General features: G+C 49.2%; 2 protein-coding genes across 7 annotated transcripts in view; one reads left to right on the forward strand and one right to left on the reverse strand.

Moving 5' to 3' along the window:
- The first annotated feature begins 10382 nt into the window (after positions 1-10382).
- LHPP (phospholysine phosphohistidine inorganic pyrophosphate phosphatase) overlaps positions 10383-20923 on the forward strand; it is a 167089-nt gene continuing 156548 nt past the window's right edge. For 2 of the 6 annotated variants that reach the window (XM_074003031.1, XM_074003034.1), the window contains exons 1-2: positions 10945-11254; positions 11735-11782. The gene's annotated coding sequence lies outside the window, so the exon portion shown is untranslated. Of the gene's footprint in view, positions 10847-10944; positions 11255-11734; positions 11783-20923 lie in introns of those variants that run through there. The other 4 variants (XM_074003028.1, XM_074003032.1, XM_074003029.1 and 1 more) reach the window with 2 other exon arrangements.
- Positions 10525-13317, reverse strand: NKX1-2 (NK1 homeobox 2). Its single transcript, XM_005566687.5, has 2 exons — positions 12835-13317; positions 10525-11240 (listed from the first exon to the last, which is right to left on the reverse strand). Exons 1-2 carry the CDS (start codon positions 13046-13048, stop codon positions 10525-10527), a joined length of 930 nt encoding a protein of 309 aa, XP_005566744.3. The 5' UTR covers positions 13049-13317.

Here is a 20923-nt window from a genome sequence, read left to right on the forward strand (position 1 = left end):
GAGTAGCCAGGATTATAGGCGCCACTACACCCAGCTAATTTTTGTATTTTTAGTAGAGACAGGGTTTCACCAGGTTGGCCATGCTGGTCTTGAATTCCTGACCTCAAGTGATCCGCCCGCCTCAGCCTCCCAAAGTGCTAGGATTACAGGCATGAGTCACTGTGCCTGCCCCATATATTTATTTTAATATACAAAAGAAATGGAGGGAGGATATAAATGTTTTGAATGAAGAACTCTTAAAACTCAACAAGATGAACAACTCAATTTAAGAATGAGCAAAGGACTTGATGAACACTTCTCCAAAGAAGACATACAAATGGCCAGCAAGCACTTGAAAAGATTCTCAGTGTTATTAGTCATTAGGGAAATGCAAATCAAAACCGCAAGGAGTTACCACCTCCTACCTACTAGGATGGGTTTTTTTCTTTTTTTAACTTTTAAAGACAAGGTCTCACTCTGTCACCCAGGCTGGAATGCAGTGGCGCAATCACGGCTCCAACTGCAGCCTCAACCTCCCAGGCTCAAGTGATTCTCTCACCTCAGCCTCTTGCATGGCTGGAACTATAGGCGCATACCACCACACTCGGCTAATGTTTGCATATTTTTTGGTAGAGACAGGATCTCGCCATGTTGCCCAGGCTTGTCTTGAACACCTGGGCTCCCAAAGTGCTGGTATTACAAACATGAGTCACCCTGCCTAGCCTAATTTTCTTTTTAAAATTTTTGTAGACACAGGGTCTCACTTTGTTGCCCAGGCTGAACACCTGGCCCCTTGCAACCTCCCTTCCCTCCTTCCCTCCTTCCCTCCTTCCTTCCTTTCATCTTATTCTGTCACCCAGGCTGGAGTGCAGTAGTGCAATCTTGGCTCACTGCAACCTCCATCTCCCAGGCTCAAGCAATTCTGCTGCCTCAGTCTCCCAAGTAGTTGGGACTACAGGTGCGTGCCACCATGCCCCGCTAATTTTTTTGTATTTTTAGTAGAGATGGAGTTTTGCCATATTTCGCAGGCTGGTCTCAAACTCCTGAGCTCAAGCAATCCACCTGCCTCGGTCTCCCACAGTGCTGGGATTACAGGTGTGAGCCACCGCACCTGGCCTCTTTTTTTTTTTTTCCATTTATTTTTAATTTTTTTTTTTTAAGACAGAGTCTTACTCTATCACCCAGGCTGGAGTGCAGGGGTGCCATCTCAGCTCACTGCAACTTCTGCCTCCCATGTTCAAGAGATTCTCCTGCCTCAGCCTCCAAGTAGCTGAGATTACACGTGCCTGCCACCATGCCCAGCTAATTTTTGTATTTTTAGTAGAGACAGGGTTTCACCATGTTGGCCAGGCTTGTCTCGAACTCCTTACCTCAAGTGATCCGCCCCCCTCGGCCTCCCACAGTGCTGGGATTACAGGCGTGAGCCACAGCACTTGGCTTCTTTCTAAATCTATTTTTTTTTATTTCAATAGCTTTTGGGGTACAAGTGGTTTTTGGTTTCACGGATGAATTGTGTAGTGGTGAAGTCTCAGATTTTAGTGCACCTGTCACCTGAGTAGTGTATATTGTACCCAGTGTTTTTTTTTTAATCCATCATCCTCCACTCATCCTCCCCGATCCTGAGACTCCAGTGTTCATTATATCACTCTCTATGGCTTTGTGTTGGTTATAATTTTTTTTTTTTCCCAGGGGGTTTCGTTCTTGTTACCCAGGCTGGAGTGCAATGGCGCAATCTTGGCTCATTGCAACTTCTGCTTCCTGGGTTCAAGCGATTCTCCTGCCTCAGCCTCCCGAGTAACTGGGATTACAGGCATACGCCACCACACCTGGCTAATTTAATATTTTTAGTAGAGACAGGGTTTCTCCATGTTGGTCAGGCTGGTCTCGAACTCCCGACCGTGGGTTATCCGCCTGCCTTGGCCTCCCAAAGTGCTGGGATTACAAGCATGAACCATGGTTTTAATTTTTAAAAAGGGAAAAGAGCCGGGCGCGGTGGCTCACACCTGTAATCCCAGCACTTTGGGAGGCCAAGGTGGGCAGATCACCTGAGGTCAGGAAATTGAGACCATCCTCGCCAACGTGGTGAAACCCCGTCTCTACTAAAATACAAAAAATTACCCAGGCATGGTGGCGTGTGCCTGTAGTCCCAGCTCATCGGAGGCTGAGGCAGGGGAATTGCTTGAACCCAGGAGGCGGAGGTTGCAGTGAGCCAAGATCACGCCACTGCACTCCAGCCTGGCGACATGAGACCCTGTCTCCAAAAAAAAAAAAATTACCCTGGAGTCATCAGGCCCAATTTCAGGCTCTTCTATTTATTTATTTATTTTTCTTTTGAGATAGGGTCTCACTCTGTCACCCAGGCTGGAGTGCAGTGGCGCAATCATGGCTAACTACAGCCTCCATCTCTCCAGGCTCAGGTGATCTTCCCACCCCAGCCTCCCGAGGACAGGCACAGGCCACCACGGCCAGCTAATTTTTTGTAGTTCTTCACAGACACAGGGTGTTGTCATGTTACCTAGGCTGGTCTCAAACTCCTGGACTCAAGCGATCCACCCATCTCAGCCTCCTAAAATGCTAGGATTACAGGCTTGAGTCACTGCACCTGGCCATCTCTTCTCTTTTTCTTACTGTGTGTGACCTCAGACAAGTCACTGAATCTCACTAGGTCTCAGTGTCTTTGGGAGTAATGCAGGTGACCTGGGGAAAGTCACTTCCTCTCTAAGGATCAGTTTAGTTAACCAACAAATGTGGGGTGGTTTAGACAATGGACAAAAGACTTGACCAGGCACTTCACCAAAATACATATCCAAATGGCCAACAGGCAGACAGAGTCAACATCATGACTCATCAGGAAATGAAAATTAAAACCACAGTGTGGGTTAGGTGTGGTGGCTCATGCCTGTAATCCCAGCACTTTGGGAGGCCGAGGCGGACGGATCACAAGGTCTGGAGATCGAGACCATTCTGGCCAACATGGTGAAACCCCGTCTGTATTAATAATACAAAAAAAAAAGAAAAAGAAAAATTAGGCCAGGTGCGGTGGCTCACGCCTGTAATCCCAGCACTTTGGGAGGCCAGGGCGGGTGGATCATGAGGTCAGGAGATCGAGACCATCCTGGCTAACATGGTGAAACCCCATCTCTACTAAAAATACAAAAAATTAGCCGGGCATGGTGGCGGGCACCTGTAGTCCCAGCTACTTGAGAGGTTGAGGCAGGAGAATGGCGTGAACCCGGGAGGCGGAGCTTGCAGTGAGCCGAGTCTGCGCCACTGCATTCCATCCAGCCTGGGCGACAGAGCCAGAGCGAGACTCTGTCTCAAACAAAACAAAACAAAACAGAAAAATGAGCTGGGCGTGGGATCACACGCCTGTATTCCCAGCTACTCAGGAGGCTGAGGCAGGAGAATTGCTTGAACCCAGGAGGCAGAGGTTGCAGTGATCTGAGATTGCACCACTGCACTCCAGCCTGGGTGACAGAGCAAGACTTCATCTCAAAAAAAAAAAACTGTTTGGCAATATGTACTACAGCTAGACATCTGCATAACCAGTAGTCCCACTTTTCAATTTTTTTTTTTTTTTTGAGACGAAGTCTCACTCTTGTCCCCAGGCTGGAGTGCAATGGAATGATCTTGGCTCACTGCAACGTCTGCCTCTGGGGTTCAAGCGATTCTTCTGCCTCAGCTTCCCGAGTAGCTGGGATTATAGGTGCCTGCCACCACGCCTGGCTAATTTTTGTATTTTTAGTAGAGACTGGGTTTCACCATGTTGGCCAGGCTGGTCTTGAACTCTTGACCTCAGGTGATCCGCCCACCTCGGCCTCCCAGAGTGCTGGGATTAGGCGTGAGCCACCACGCCTGGCCTAGATATTTTACCAAAGGTTTATTTACCAAAAGACATGCTTAAGAATGTTTAGTCATAGTAGCCCCAAAATGGAAAGAACTCAGTTACCTATCAACAAACAAATAAGTTGTGGCGTTCACAGTACCGTAAAATACCAACAGTAATAGGTATGAAAAATCTACAACTACGCAAAACAATATGGATGAAACTCATAGTGTGGAGCAAAATAACCCAGACACGAGAGATCACACCATATGATTGTTTTTATAATTACAGGAAAAAAAGAGACACAACTTCTCCCTGCTGTTTGAAATCAGAATCATGGTTTCTCTTGGGGAGGGTAATTATTAGAAGGGTGCTGGCAAAGTTCTGTTTCTTGTTTTGTTGTTGTTGTTGTTGTTTGTTTTTTGTTTTTTCTTTTTTGTTTTTGAGACAGGGTCTCCCTCTGTTGCCCACGCTATAGTGCAGTGGTAGAATCATGGTTCCCTACAGCCTCGACCTCCTGGGCTCAAGCAATTCTCCTACCTCAGCTCCCCAAGTAGCTGGGACTACAGGCACGCGTGCACCACCACATCTGGCTAATTTTTTATATTTTTAGTAGAGATGGGGTTTTGCCATGTTGCCAGGCTGGTCTCAAACTCCCGAGTTCAAGTGATCGGCTCGCCTCATCCCAAAGTGATAGGATGACAGGCAAAAGCCACTGCATCTGGCCTTTCTCCATTTTTCTTTCCCTGAATCTGTGTCTTCCCAATTCCCCTAAAAGTCAGGTGTTTCAACTGACCACAGGATGGAATTATGCTTCCAAATGTATTAAAGACTTCATTTACTTTACCAATAAATGTGGGAATTAGATAGCGGAAGAGGCACTTCATCAAAACAGATCACCCAAATGGCTAGCAGGTATATAGAATTGTAGTATCTTAACCAAAAAGAGTATTCCAAACAGCATTTATTGAAAACAATTTTGTGTTACCCTACTCATAATTCTAAAATCTAGTTAAATTGGTTCTTAGGAGTATTTCTGGGGCAGACATGGTTGCTCATGCCTATAATCTCAGCACACTGGGAAGCCGAGGCAGGGGGATTGTTTGAGCCTGGGAGTTTGAGAACAGACTGGGCAACATAGTAAGACCCCATCTCAAAAAACAAAAGTTAGCCAGGCATGGTGGCTCATGGCTGTAATCCCAGCACTTTGGGAGGCTGAGGCCTCTTCACCCAGATTTTCCAAGTGCTAACATTTTACTGCTTTGGTCTTGGTATGTTCACTCCCTTCTCCCCTCCCACGCCCACATATTGTACATTGTTTTCCAAGCTGTTTGAGAGGAAGTTGCAGACGTGATGTCTCTTTACCCATAAATATTTAGTGTGTTTTTCCTAAAGCACAATGACTTTCTCTTTTATAACCACAGAGTAATTATAAAAACCAAGAACTCGATGCTGGTATGGCACCATTACTTAATCTAGAGGCCTAATCCAGATTTCATTTGTTCTCCTTTACAACAGAAGGGAAACCTCCAATGTGTTGCCTTGCTGTCCTGTTTAGGCTTCTTTAGCCCAGAACAGTTCCTCAGCCTCCCTTGGTCGTCTTGGTCTTCTTTCCCTTTGTATTAAGTACCTTGTGGGGACAGAGTGTAAAACTCTGTAAATATCCAGTTACTCATGAATTATTTCTTTTTCTTTTAGAGACAAGGTCTCACTCTGTCACCCAGGCTGGAGTGCAGTGGCACAATCACGGCTCACTGCCGCCTTGACATCCTGAGCTCAAGCGATTCTTCCACCTCAGCCTCCCGAGTAGCTGGGACTACAGGTGTGCACCACTGCACCAGGCTCATTATTATTATTATTTTTTTTTCGAGATGGAGTTTCATTCTTATTGCCCAGGCTGGAGTGCAGTGGTGCAATCTCTGCTCACTGAAACCTCCACCTCCTGGGTTCCAGCGATTCTCCTGCCTCAGCCTCCCGAGTAGCTGGGACTACAGGCGCGCGCCACCATGCCCGGCTAATTTTTGTATTTTTTAGTAGAGATGGGGTTTCACCATATTGGCCAGGCTGATCATGAACTCCTGACCTCGTGATCCACCCACCTCGGCCTCCCAGAGTGCTAGGATTACAGGTGTGAGCCACCGCACCTGGCCAATAAAAGGAAATTTTTAGTACTATTGTTACAACTTTTCTTAAGTCTACAATTATGCCAAAACAAAAGTTAAAAGAGCCGGGCACGGTGGCTCACGCCTGTAATCCCAGCACTTTGGGAGGCCGAGGCGGGCGGATCACAAGGTCAGGAGATCGAGACCACGGTGAAACCCCGTCTCTACTAAAAATACAAAAAATTAGCCGGGCGCGGTGGCGGGCGCCTGTAGTCCCAGCTACTCAGGAGGCTGAGGCAGGAGAATGGTGTAAACCCAGGAGGCAGAGCTTGCAGTGAGCCGAGATCGCGCCACTGCACTCCAGCCTAGGCGACAGAGCGAGACTCCGTCTCAAAAAAAAAAAAAAAAAAAAAAAAAAGTTAAAAGAATAAAAAAATGACATACCTATGACAGCACTTTCCTGATTTTTCTTGCATTCCTTATTGGTGAGATCCACATGACGAAGACTCAATGGTTCATCTTTGTAGCCCTCATAGCACCTGACACAGCAACTAGCCACTCAGTAAATAAATTAACTGCATCTGCAAAACACACATTACATGTATCCAGAAAATGTATAGTGAGAAAATATAAAAGCAACTAATTTTCATAAAAGGTTCCAAGCAGAAAAGGGAGGAGACAGATTAATTTAAAACGCACCTTTTCCTCTCTCCAGGTCTACGGGTAAAGGATGGTAATTGTCTGCACCACACTTAGATTTCCTTTCAAAAGTGTAATCAGGCCCAGCACACTGGCTCACGCCTGTAATCCCAACACTTTGTAAGGCCTGGTGGATCACTTTCAGGAATCGAAGACCAGCCTGGCCAACACAGTGAACCCCTGACTCTACTAAAAATACAAAAATTAGCCAGGAATGGTGGCACACACCTGTAGTCCCAGCTATTCAGGAGGTCGAGGCAGAAGAATTGCTTGAACCCAGGAAGTGGAGGTTGCAGTCAACTGAGATCATGCCACTGCACTCCAGCCTGGGTGACAGAATGAGACTGTGTCCTTCAATTAGGAAAACCACAGATCTGTCCAAAGAAAGGAGAATACTTGAAGAGTGAGAATCCTGCCGGGCGCAGTAACTCACACCTGTAATCCCAGCACTTTGGGAGGTCGAGGCGGGCGGATCACAAGGTCAGGAGATCGAGACCATCCTGACTAACACAGTGAAACCTCATCTCTACCAAAAAAAAAAAAAAAAAAAAAATTAGCCAGGCCTGGTGGCAGGTGCCTGCAGTCCCAGCTACAGGCTGAGGCAGGAAAGTGGCATGAACCCGGGAGGCGGAGCATGCACTGAGCCGAGATTGTGCCACTGCATTCCAGCCTGGGCGACAGAGTGAGACTCTAATTGTCTTAAAAAAAAAAAAAAAAAGAGTGAGAATCCTTGGCTTATGCCTGTAATCCCAGTACTTTGGGAGGCTGAGGCTACTGGACTGCTTGAGCTCAGGGGTTTGAGACCAGCCTGGGCAACATAGTAAGATCTCATATCTACAAAAAATACATAAAAAATCAGCCAGATGTGGTGGCAGGACCCTGTAGTGCCAGCTACTTTGGAGGCTGAAGTGGTAGAATTGCTTGAGCCTAGGTGGTTAAGCTCAGCCTAGGCAACCAGACCTTGTCTCTACAAAAATTAAAAAATAAAAAATTAGCCAAGCATAGTAGCATGTGCCTATGGTCCTAGCTACTCAGGAGGCTGAGGTGGGAGGCTCATTTGAGCCTGGGATGTTGAGGCTGCAGTGAGCCTTGATTGTGCCACTGTACTCCAGCCTGAGTGACAAAGCAAGACCCTGCCCCAAAGAAAAAAAAGTTATTACTATAAAGATAAACACACTAAATTAATTTCTGCCCATAAATTGGATTATGGTTCTCTCAGTGTAAGAAATGCTCTCCAGTCACTCCTATAAATACAGTTCCTTGACTATGTGGTTTCAAACAGGGATCCAAAATGGTAATATTTAACATCAGAAATCTATGACCAGCAGATGGCTGAAGTCAGAAAAGTTACCAATCAGGCTGTTTTGGGGTATTAAGAACTTGTAAGGTTAAGGCTAAGAAGTTAATGTCCTAGAAATCTAATAGGTTGGTGTTGATGTAATTAGCAGCCACTAATTCAAATTCTGTGAAGATGCTTTGCTTCTGCTAAGAAAATGGCCTGAAATGTGTGTCTGTATATACTGCATGCAAATATAGCCACTCTGGGTATATCTAGCATGGGTCTGAAATGGCTGAGCAAAGGAGTGTTAGTGTAGAAATATTCCCTATTTAGGGATTGCGGGGAGAAGGGGAGATACATATATACTTATTTTAAAGCTTTGCTAATAGAAAAACAAGGAATAATGAAACAAGAAATAAAAATGAATGTATTACAAAAAGAATTTATTAGACAAACACACCAATAGATTGAGTCTAAGGATTTGGTTGGAAAGCCACTGGGCCTTTTAAAGCAGCGGAAGTCCAAAGTCACACGCTTCAAGCATGACTCTGCAACAATCTGTGGAAACCAGAGGGTCAGGAATCACAGCACCATGCTAGGCCACGAACACATCAGCCTCCCACCTCCCTCCCTATTCCCTCTCTTCTACTGACGTCCGTGATTCTGGTACCTGAGAAGACTGGAATGAAATGTTTCCCACTTATTACAGAAATTCAGCGTATTTGTTACAGAGGAATTGTCACACTTGAATTGTCTGCTTAATATGGGATATTGCTTTTGAGAAACCAACGAATAGTTATTAAAGGAGTGTTTACCAAAGGGTAAGGTAAATATTATCTCGTATAGTATCTGCATTTTTAATCTCATCTGGCACCAACTGTCTTTTAGAAAGTTACAATGTGTTGTCTGGGGGACATTCTTCTTTAGAAGGAAAAGAGTCTAATTAGTGGATATTAAGTAATTAAATAATATATAGTATCAAACCTTATGAGAGTCACATGAACCATAAAGTCTTCATTTAATTTGGGAGAAATGGGGAATATTTTCTATCATTCCTGATGATAGAACAAGCTATTTCAAGATCATAGTAATGGAACTGCAATCCATAATGCCAAACAGTGTGCTTTACTTTGAAGCTATTGAGCACTAAATTTGATTGTTAGTAGCATAGGCTACCAAAAAATATCAAGGAATATGGTATCCACATACATCTCAGCTGGCCTCAAGTAATCAAAAGTGAGAATGAAACATACATGACACAACTGGGGACCTCTGGGTTTCTGAGATGTGGGCTACAAGATTATATTAGGTAGAAAACTAAAGGAAACGTATCCCAAGCAAAAGTGGCAAGGGAATTTCGCAGAACGAATTTTTTAAGAGAGGTAATAAAAGCAGCAGTTAAAATGCATGTCCATGTATCAGGTTCCTGGAGGTGAATCCAGTAGGAACATGACAGCTCTTCACACCCAAGTATTGCTTTCATGGGCCCTTACAATCTCCGCTTGTTCACCACCGTGGAGAGTCTGTTTGTAATAAGAATTGTTTTCAAGTCAGAATCCTAGATGAAGATCTAAAAATGTTGAGTTTGTGCTTTTAAAAAATAGTTCAGCTGTCCATATGTATTGTGTGCTGGTGGAGCTAGCTCTTCCCCAACCTGGCTCACTACTGGGAGCCCAGGAATCCCTGGGACAGGCAGATAAGCCAGGACTGAAGTTTTAAAGAATCAGTTACTGCAAATCAAAGTAGGCAGCCTCATGCATAGACTTCCTGATATTAGTTGAGCCAGTGCTGCCTTCATTATCATTTTTATGCCTTTGGGGCCACTGTGTGGTTTGGTCCAAGCTGTTCTCAAAACTTGCAGTGCAACAGACTTGTGTCTACTTTAGCAGGTGAGTCTAGCTACACATCAAAGTCACCTTTCCTACCACAAACTTCCGGCCTACTCAGAACACCAAGGTACCCCCCTCTCAGGAATAACCTGGGGAGGTTATTTGGAACAAGTATTGCGCTCCAGGCCGAATCTTAAGTAAAGATCTAGAAATGTGGAGTTTTATGCATTTTAAAAATAGTCGTTTCAGAGGGGCCGTGTGTGCTCCAGGACCAAGCTTTCCCCAGCCTCGTTCAGGATCTGGAAGAAATCTCTGGGTTTGGGGTGAACCATCGAGCATGAGGAGGGGAAGCTGTCAGTTGTGAACAGAGACTGTTTCTCAGCCTTTGATGAGCCAGCACCTTTAAAGGTTCCATCCTAGCCGCCAGCAGCTGGCAACCAGGGCGTCTCTGCTCCGCGTGTTTCCCTCCTGGCATCTTGGTTAGCTCCGCGCCGAACACCCAGAGCCTCAAAAAATAGCCCCTGAACTGAATTAAACCTGACCCACAGTGAACAGCAAGGTCCAGAAACCGCAAGGTTTGGGGTCAGCCTCCGTCCCCGGACACTCTGAAGGATGGCAGATCCCTGACCCCTGGTGGCTCGCGAGGATCACAGGTGCCCAAGGCGGGCAGAGGGGCCGAGTCTCAGGCCTCTGGAAGGGAAGGGGCGCTCTGACACCCCCGCACCTGCACCCCGGGTGGAGGAGCCGAGGGCACACGACGATGCCAATCCCTCGTGAATCCCGCGAAGGAGGGGCCGGGGGGCTCCTGATTCATAGGTGCGGGGCGTAGAAGGGGGTCAGGTAGGAAGGCCCGAGGAACGGCGCGAAAGGGCTCCCAGGGACGGCAGCCGTCAGCGGGAAGGAGGCGGCGGCCGGGAAGAGGACGTTGGCCGCGGAGTAGGAGGGGAAAGTCTGGAAGGGCAGAGCGCCGGTGCCGGGAGGGCCAGGACTGCCCCCCGAGCCGCCGCCGCCGCCCCCCGCCGCCCCTGGCTGGGGCGCGCCACCCCCAACCTGCGCCGCGCCGTCGGCACCAGGGTTCTGCTTCTTCCACTTGGTCCTGCGATTCTGGAACCAGATTTTGACCTGCGTCTCGGTGAGGCTGAGCGACAGCGCGAGGTTCAGGCGCTCGCACACGGACAGGTAGCGTGTGGCCCGGAACTTGTTCTCCAAGGCCACCAGCTGCTCGTAGGTGAAGGCGGTGCGCGCGCGCCGCGGCTTGGCGCAGTTGGGCACCACGCGCCGGCGCCTGGGCCGCGGGGAGCCCGGGGAGCCCGGAGGGGACCCCACAGGGCCGCCCCCGCCGTCCTCGCAGGGCTCCCCAGACGCCAATGCCCCGGCCGGGGCGTCAGGTGAGCGCGCTGGGCCCGGCAGCAAGCGCGCAGCCCGCTCCCGCCGCCGCGGCCTCCCCGGATCCTCCGCATCCTCCTCCTCTTCCGCTTCGGAACCCTCCAGGGGGGACGCCTGGCCGTCGCCTGGGCCCGCAGCATCTAGGGGAGAAGGGGTCGGTGAACAGAAGCCTCTCCGGGTCCCCAAACCTCCTCCTCGTCCTCCCTAGAGCAAGCAGTTCTCCCCGCAACCCAACTCCGGGTGCTGCTCCTGTCCCCACATCAAGCTTCCCTCAGGCGGGACTGCACATCCTTGCCAGCGGGTTTAAGGGAATGGTGTCCTCTTGCCCTTTACAAATCTGCCATCAAGTAGGCGTCCAAGAAATGTATGCTAAATGAATGAATGACACTCCGCATTAAGAAAAAATAGTGACCTTATGGGGTGACCATATTGGGAGGTAGGATCATTGTATTAAGACATCTAGATGTCAAACGCCTTTAGGGCTGTGCTTTCCCCAGACCCTGGAAGCCTATTTTGGTCTAGGACTCCTAGCAATTAAAAAAGAAGTTATTAAGCTCTCTGCCCCACCCCACCCCCACCCCCGCTTTAAAGTGAAATTCCCTTTCCCATCTTCTCTCTCCCGCCGTGTTAATAGAGTTTCAGATTTGTGCGGGACCGGATCGATAGATGTCATCTATTAAAGGTAAGTTTTAATCGAACAATATTAGGATCAGACAGGGAAAGGGGGTTTGAAGTCCGTACCTGCAAGCTGCGGGCAGGAGATATGCAGGCGCCAGTAATAGAATATCGATCACCAGGGTGGGGGAAGGGAGCGCGGCCCCTCGGAGAGAAGATCCGAACAATTACCAGGCCGCTGGCCCGGGCCCACGTGCGGCCGCCAGAGGCGCCCCGGGCCCCAGGCAATCACCGCCAAACTTGGGGAGGGGAGCAAGGGGCTGCGTGGCATCCAGCCTCCCCGGGGACCAGAGCCTCTGACCCTTCAGGGAGCCGCCTTTCCCTGTCTGATCCCACGCCCCACCCAGCAGGACTCCTGCTGTCTTCCGTCCTTCCTTCCAGCCACAAACTTTCCTGACCCCTTCATCAGGTGTCCGCCAGCGTTGGGAATAATTCAGAAAGGGTTTCGAGAAGAAAGTACCAAAAGCTTCCCAGCACCTCATCCGAGCCCCGCCCCCAGCCCCAGTCAACAGTTGGGTCTGGGGAGCTTGAGAGCGTGGGGCAGCCTAGCTCCGCAGGCATCTCCAGGTGGCACCTGACCTCTCTACTTACCAAGACCCCCGGCGCAAGCCTTAGCCTCAGCTCCTCCATCCATAAAATGGAGGTGATGTTAATGATGCTGTCCAACTCTCAGGTTCCGAAGTTTTCATCACCTTTATCCCAGCCCTTAGCCCAGGTCCTAGCACGTGGCAAGCGCGTTAAATGCCTGATAAATGAGTAAGCCTGGCAAGGTAGGCGCCAGGTAAGTTAAGTTTCCACCGCGAGCATCAGAGCTGTGGTGCGCGGGAGCTTGGAGGGTGAGCAGGGATGCGGCAAATCCCTGCCCCGTAATGCGGGGAGCCTCCTCTCTGCCTCTATCCAGTTCCGAGGCGGGGGCTACACTTCGCACCCGGTCCCGTGCGCCTTCTCTCTTTGAGGAAGACGCCGTTAAGGGCCACTCACCGGGCCCGGGTGTTCCCCCATACACTCCGAAGTGTTGGGGCTGAGGCCGCCTGGGGCCGGGGCCACCTTGCATCTTACCAGGGGTCTCCAGCTGTCGTACAGCGTCCCTGGAGCTGGCATCTTTCCCCGCTTCCATCTCGGCCAAACTTTTCCTGGCTTCCCGGGGAGCCGGGCGCACCGCCGGGAGCGCTGCGCGGGTGAATTTCTGCGGGTCCAGGATGTCCAGGACGGAGAAAGAGATCTTGTGGTGGGAGGGAGCCGCCTTGGCCCCGCCGTCCTGCCATGCCAGCATGCCCGTCGCCCGCGGGCCGGCGGTCGGCGGCGCGGGGTCCGGGATGGCGCCGCTAGGGCTTGCCTCCGGCTATGGCTTGGCCGCAGCTCTCCAGCCGGGAGCCGGGTCCGCGCGGCCAAGTGAAGCTGGGGAGGGGGGCGGGGAGGCGGGGCGGGGAGAGCGCCGTAGGGGGCTGCGCTCCGATTGGCACCGGCGCAACGCCGGCCAGCCTCGGGACTATCCGGCGCTGTAAGGAGGCCCCTTGCCTGGGCTCCAGGAAGCCTCCGCGCGCCCGGTGCGCGTGCCCGCGGGGACAGTGCAGTCGGCTCCGCGCGCCTCCGCCCAACCCTCTGGGACTCTCGGAGGGCGTCAGGGAGGCTTCCATCCCGGGGATCCCTTCCCCCGACACACACACCTCTGTGACTTGAGTTTGTGCCCTTTCTCCGGCGCACCCGCCTTAGACTTGGGGATGCAACTGAGGCCAGGACTGCTTATTTCCAGGGAATGCTCAGCGCATCTCCTTCCCCGCCAGTGAATTACTGTAATAGCTTCAGACCCGGTTACCTCGGAGGTAAAATCCCTCACGTTCTCACAGTTTAGCGTTCACAAAACCTTGAGGTTTGCACGATCTCTTTTGATTCTTTGAGCATCCCTGTGAGATGGGCGTCACGTGGCACAGACCACAGTCCCCGTTTTAAAGATGAGGAAATCGAGTTTCAAAGGTAAGAAGAGATTTGCCCAGAGTCACTGTGAGTTGGTGACAGAGTCTGGGTTTGGACCTGGGTCTTCTACTGGACCGGTCAGTGCTTTTTTAGTACGTCCTGCTATCTCAGAAAGGGAGGGAGAAAATCCCGGACTCTCAGTCTTTTGCTTCCACCCAAAGCCAAGCCAGAGGCCAGCAAGAGGTTTGGAGAAGTGATGAGCCCCCACCGGGATGCCTGCCGCTTTGGAAACCTTAGTGGCTTCAGGCACAGAGCCAAGTGAGATGGTTGAAGGTGTCTGCCCTGGTTTGCTATGACCCGGAGCACAGCCCTCGATGGACAAACTTCAGGCCTTCTCCAAAGTCACAGGTTCGATCATTTGCAACAGAAATTGGATCTGAGAATTAGGTTGCAGCTCAGACCCCCATTCCCTCCCAGCCCCAGAAGCAGAAGATTCAGAAATGCCTGTCTGGTTTGAATTTAAGGTCAGAGAAGAGAAACAGTTGAAATGGCCCTCATCTGCCCCACCAAGTCCCCTGGGAAGGTGATCACCAGTGGTTGGAGAAGCTTCCACTGACCACATTCCACTGACCACACTCATCCTAAATTTCTTCTTTTGTCTCTTGGAGGGCACACAGCAGTCTGTGAGCGCTAAGCATTTGTTTCAGGCAAATTCTGAGGCTTCTCCTAGTGTTTGGCTCAGAACCACCTCTGACGCTGCTGTTCCTTTCTTCTCTGCCCCATGGGGTTTCCAAACAATGACCTGGCAATTAATATTGTCTGAGCAGGTAAGGAGTAGGAAGAGGAGGAGAAACCTTCTCATTAAAGTGCTGGGGGCTGCTAATCCCATCTGTTATTGAAGAGGCATCCTTAGAAGCCAGCTCCTTGTAGCTTTTCTCATTCAAACCTTGCTGCCCCTCCCAGAGGCGGTCACTGTATTCCCTGCGGACTTTAAAGCCCTGCCGAAATTCAAGCCAGCTTCAGTCCTAAAGTGGAGATGGATTGTGCTTTTAAAGCTCAGGAAAGGAAGTGCCTCTCCCAAGCCCACTGGACCACCTCCCACGAAACGGACTGCACACCATGTGAAAAACCCAAAGAAAAGATGGCCCTGAAACTAAAAAGTGGTGCCCAAGAACCTGGACTGCAAATCACAGAGTCTTCCTGAAATACAGATAGGGTACTTTGTTTTCTGTTTTGATAACGCTTTCTCACCCAGTTCTCGATTTTTTTTTCTAATCTTTTTTGTTTCTCCCCCTTCACCCTTTTGATCCTAGCCGCTACTTCTACCTTTTCCCACCATGTTTACTTTTTTTTTTTTTTTGAGATAGAGTCTTGCTCTGTCACCCAGGCTGGAGTGCAGTGGCGCGATCTCAGCTGACTGTGCAACCTCTGCCTCCTGGGTGCAAGCAATTCTCCTGCCTCCGCCTCCCGAGTAGCTGGGATTACAGGTGCACGCCACTGTGCCTGGCTAATTTTTGTATTATTACTAGAGACTGGTTTTCAACATGTTGGCCAGGCTGGTCTCAAACTCATGATCTCAAGTGATCTGCCCACCTCAGGCTCCCAAAGTGCTGAGATTACAGGCGTGAGCCATTGTGCCTGGCTCATGTTTACATTTTTAAATGCTAAGGTTCTTCAGGGTAGTTAGTAATAGGTTTCCTTAAGTTAGCCCCAGATGGCAGTATGTGGCTTCCCACTGTCCCTCTTATTCATTCTCCTGTAAGAAACCTTGAGACTCTTTATTTTCACAGGATGGTGGGCATTCCAGGGGCTACCCTATACCTTGAACCAGAGGGTCAAGGGAGGCCCAGACAGCTAAGAGTAACCCAAACCCGGATCATTTCCATTGTACTCCATAGATTACCTCAAAAAAATTTGTTTAAATGATATGAATCATCTTTCCCTTGAGGTTCACAGATGTTAAATATAGGAAAGGAGCCGAAAAAGGAAGAAGCAACAAATTGGAGAAAAAGCCAAGAATTGGGGGGGGGGACCGGGTCTCGCGCTGTTGCCCAGGCTAAAGTGCATTGGCGCGATCTCAGCTCACTGCAGCCTTCACCTCCCGAGTTTAAGCGATTCTTATGCCTCAGCCTCCTGAGTAACTGGCGAGTAGCTGGGATTACAGGTGCCTGCCACCACGCCCGACTAACGTTTTGTTTTGTTTTAGACAGAGTCTTGCTCTGTCTCTCACACTGGAGTGCAATGGCACGATCTTGGCTCACTGCAACCTCCGTCTTTTGGGTTTTATGCCTCAGCCTCCTGGGTTTAAGCAATTCTTCTGCCTCAGCCTCCCCAATAGCTTGGATTACAGGCACACACCACCATGCCTGGCTAATTTTTGTATTTTTAGTAGAGACGGAGTTTCACCAAGTTGGCCAGGCTGGTCTTGAACTCCTGACCTCAGGTGTTCCGCCCGCCTTGGCCTCCCAAAGTGCTGGGATTACAGATGTGAGCCACTGTGCCCAGCCTGCACACTTGTTTTTGACTCTCCATGTCCCTGCCGAGTTTCTGCATCTCCATAGCTTCAGTGAACATGTGTCCCTCAGCGGCCACGCATCTCCATTTTCCTTGCCCATTAAGCTCAAGCACCCACCAGTGGCAGGGAGCATGTCCTAAAATGAGGGAGTCAATCTTTTTAAACTTTGGTTTGGGGTCAGGTGGGAAGGCTATATTTTCAACTCAGTTTTCACAAGTTAGTCTATGAGGTGTTTTTTGTTTGTTTGTTTGTTTTTTAGGAATGCTTGCTGTGCTTGGCAGCCAGAGTTCAAAGCTCTGGTGGGAAATGGTAAACGCTAGCCTTTAATTGTAAATGACCTCTCCAGCACCAAGGGACATAGAGTCCGGTAAACAAACGACAGACTCTGCTATCTGTGGCTTCCTTCTAAAATCTAGTGCCTGCCCTCTCCCATCTTATAGACCAATTTGAGATGAAGAAGCACATCTTGGGGCAGGTGGCTGAGGTACTGGGAAAGGGGTTACCCACAGGCTGTCTGGCAGATGAGGTTTCCCTGTTTGCCATCAAACTGTCTTATGAAGCTGTCTTTTTGGCATATATATCCTGCCCTGGGGGCTGGCTCAAAATGCAGGGTTTTACCTGGAGAATTTCAATTGCATTTTACTTCAGGAACATAAGATTTTATCTAAAATGCTTTAACATGGCTCATAATATTGCCTGCCCGCACCCACGCCCCCACACTCCCTCTGCATAAACTGCAAATTCTTTCCATTGTTAACACTATTCATGGCACGCAGCAGCTCTTCAAGGCTGTGCTGGAATTATAGGCACCTTTGTTTGTGGAATACCTTGGGAAGCTTGGCACCATTGATTTGCATCAGTGCCTCCGGAATAGCCTTTGCCTCCTCCTTAAAGATACTATCTAAACTGTGAAATTCATTAAATAGCCCCAGAAATGGATCAGGTTATTTAACACAACATCCCTAATGGTGCAATATCTCAGCTGTCTGCACTGATAGTGAACATTGTCTTGGATAGTGTTATCAGCCCAGGACACCCGCTATGAATATTGATCCTGAGCTTGTTACAGGCATCACTTGCCATCAGGACAGGTCAGGGTTGGAACCCACCTAGCATCAAAGCAATTTAAAGACAGCACTCAGGCAGAATTTTAATACCCAGGCTGAAAAAAAAAAAAAAATCAACTCCATGCACAGAGGGAGGGCTTGCTGGATCTGGGTATATTTTCTAGAAATACCGTGGGTATAAATACACATGTGAGGATGTTAGCGAGCCAAACACATGGCCAAATTGTACTGAAAGGGATGCTCATTGCCTCCTGGTCTTTTACAAAACAGGTGGCCAGAAAAAAAAATTACCTAGGACCTCCTCCTCCACTGTTCCCCATGTTGAAGAATGTATCCTGTTCTTTGGGTAGCAGGTTTCTCTTTAAGTTGGATGAGTAAGAGAGGACATTTCTATCCCTCCGGTGTTGATGGGAGACCCAGTGGAGTTTCTTGTGTGCCATCTATTGCCTGCAGCCAAGTACTAAGCATGAGCATTCACATTACCTCGTGCTACAATGAACACACAGATCAGAAATATCTGGCCAGGCACAGTGGCTCATGCCTGTAATCCCAGCACTTTGGGAGGCCAAGGAGGGCAGATCACTTGAGGCCAGGAGTTCAAGACCAGCCTGGTAAACATGGTGAAACCCCATCTCTGTTAAAAACACAAAAAAATTAGGCCAGGCGCGGTAGCTCACACCTGTAATCCCAGCACTTTGGGAGGCCGAGGCAAGTGGATCACGAGGGCAGTAGTTCGAGACCAGCCTCGCCCACATGGTGAAACCCTATCTCTATTAAAAATATAAAAACTAGCTGGGTGCAGGAGTGCACACCTGTAGTCTCAGCTACTCGGGAGGCTGAGGCAGGGGAATCGCTTGAACCCAGGAGCAGAGGTTGCAGTGAGCTGAGATCATGCCACTGCACTCCAGCCTGTGTGACAGAGTAAGACTCTGTATCCAAAAAAAAAAAAAAAAAAAATTAGGCCGAGGGAGGCCAAGGCAAGTGGATCATGAGGTCAGTAGTTTGAGACCAGCCTGGCCAACATGATGAAACCCTGTCTCTACTAAAAATATAAAAACTAGCTGGGTGCAGGAGTACACACCTGTAGTCTCAGCTACTCGGGAGGCTGAGGCAGGAGAATCGCTTGAACCTGGGAGGCGGAGGTTGCAGTGAGCCAAGATTGCACCATTGCACTCCAGCCTGGGCAACAAGAATGAAACTCTGTCTCAAATACAAACAAACAAACAAACAACAATAACAACAAAACAAATGCAGAGCAGAGCGGAGAAGCCACGAGAGACAGGCAGACGGGTGGGCTCTAGCCGCTGCCGCTGTTGCTGACTTCTTCCTAATGCTCGTTGTTCCATTCCGGGTTCCCTGGGAGCCTCACTGCATCCCTACAATACTATTTCTTCTTGAGGGCTTCCCTGATTTACCCCACGCAGACTGGAGCACTCCTTCCCACGTTGTTTCTGGGGCACGCTGCCATCATAACCCTTGATGGACGTCTCTTGGTTTTGCCTGATCTGAGGATCCACTCTCCCTTTTCTGGTGTCTGTAGTTGATTTTACTGAGACCCCCGGGCCCCCACCCTTGAATGTGGTAGTGATGGGACTGCCAATCAGGCCCCCCAACATTCTTCTGGCCAAGAGGTCAGAGTGAGCTCCTGCAGGAGTAGAGTCCTACTGGCCTCTCTCCCGGGAGCCTCTGAGTCAGAGTGACATGCTTCATTGTGGCAGTGATGCCTAACACGAAATAATCTGTTATTTCCCACTCTTGACACTGACGGTTCCAGTACTTGCCCAGGTCTCGTTGTTCAGCATTTCCTTTGATTTTGTAAATTGCCTACACTCTACCCAACCTTCTCTTCCCCTCTGCAGTTTGGAATTCAATTAGCCAGAGTCAGGGAACCCTGACAGGCACAGCCTTTATCACACTGCCTGGCATACAGAATCTGGTCCTTGGATTGTCTTAAAGTCAGGGAGTGCAGAGCATCCATCCCTGTGCCCATCAGTACCCTGGTGTTCAGTAGGCTGAAGAGTTGAAAGCAATAAATGGTGGCCTAATAACACAAACCCAAAGCCCCACAGTTTGACTAAGATGGATTGGAAACCCATACCTTAAGAGACCATATAGGCTGAAGACAAAAATCAGATCAAGAAATGTTTAACACATTTCTTGGATATAGGTTCATAAGGTATGGATATAGGTTCATAAGGGGTCTGACTCCCATGCTGTGCATCTGTGTAACTAGCTTATGCTTTTATTTAGGTCATCCATGCTGGGTACCACGCTCTTTATAAAGAAAAAGTGCAGGGGCCAGGCACAGTGGTTCACACCTATAATTTCTGCACTTTGGGAGGCTGAGGCGAGAAGATACTTAGCCCAGGAGTTTGAGGCTGCAGTGAGCTATGAGTCATGCCACTGCACTCCAGTCTGGGTGACAGTACAAGACCCTGTCTCAAAAAGAAAGGAAGGAAGGAAGGAAGTGAGGGAGGGAGGGAGAGAGGGAGGGAGAAAATAAAAATGCAGGCGTAAAACAACCATGAGTTTAACCCCACATGGCGTTTCTGACACTGGTAGACGTGTTGAGGTATCTAGCCTCGAAAGATGGCCACCCCTAATCAACCATGCTGCTTAGTGCTCATGCCCCTGTGTCATCCACTCCCACACTGAGCCTGGCGTGGCCCTGGGTGACCAGTACAACGGGACTGAAGTGACTCTGTGACTTCCAAAGCCAAATCACAGGAAGCCCTGCAGCCTCTACTTTGTTCCCTGGGAACACTTGCCCTTGAGACATTTCCTCTTTGACTCTTGCTGTCATGCTGTGAGATACACAAGCCACACGCAGAGGCCATGTGTAGGACTCCAGAAAACAACCCACATCAACTGACAGCCATCTTCCAGGTTCCCAGGGCCACCCAGACCTCCTGAATCTAAACCTATGTTTTCAAAAGCCTTCCAGGTGAATCTAATGCACATTAAAGTTTGAGAAGCTTTTCTTTTTCTTTTTCTTTTTCTTTTTCCTTTTCTTTTTCTTTCTGACAGTCTCGCTCTGTTGCCCAGGCTGGAGCGCAGTGGCGCGATCTTGGCTTACTGCAACCTCTGCCTCCCAGGTTCAAGTGATTCTCCTGCCTCAGCCTCCCGAGTAGCTGGGACAATAGGCCTGTGCCACCATGCCTGGCTAATTTTTATATTTTTAGTAGAGACGATAGTTCACTGTGTTGGCCAGACTGGTCTCGAACTCCTGACCTCAGGTAATCTGCCCGCCTTGACCTCCCAAGGTGCTGCGATTACAGGTGTGAGCCACTGCGCCTGGCCTGAGAAGCGTTTCTATTATCAATGGTGCTCCGATTTTTTTTTCCACTATAGCCCATCTCAGTAGAACAGAAGATTCTTTGGCTCATATGGGCCTCACTTGGTCTGGCCTCACTTTCCAGGGAGATGGACTTTGCTAATAAGAAAGTTATTGGTGGCTGGTGGGCACCTGCTACTTTTGCCTGTACCATGTTGCTTTCTTATTCCTCTTTCACAGTGCCCTGCTTTTTTGCTTTCTTTTTACTTTTTCTTTTCTTTTCTTTTCTTTTTTTTTTTAGCGAAGTCTTGCTATATTGCCTAGGCTAGGGTGCAGTGGCCATTCACAGGTGCAGTTGCAGTCATGTACACTATAGCC

The sequence above is a fragment of the Macaca fascicularis genome, chromosome 9 (genome assembly GCF_037993035.2).
Source record: "Macaca fascicularis isolate 582-1 chromosome 9, T2T-MFA8v1.1".
Taxonomy (NCBI): Eukaryota; Metazoa; Chordata; class Mammalia; order Primates; family Cercopithecidae; genus Macaca; species Macaca fascicularis.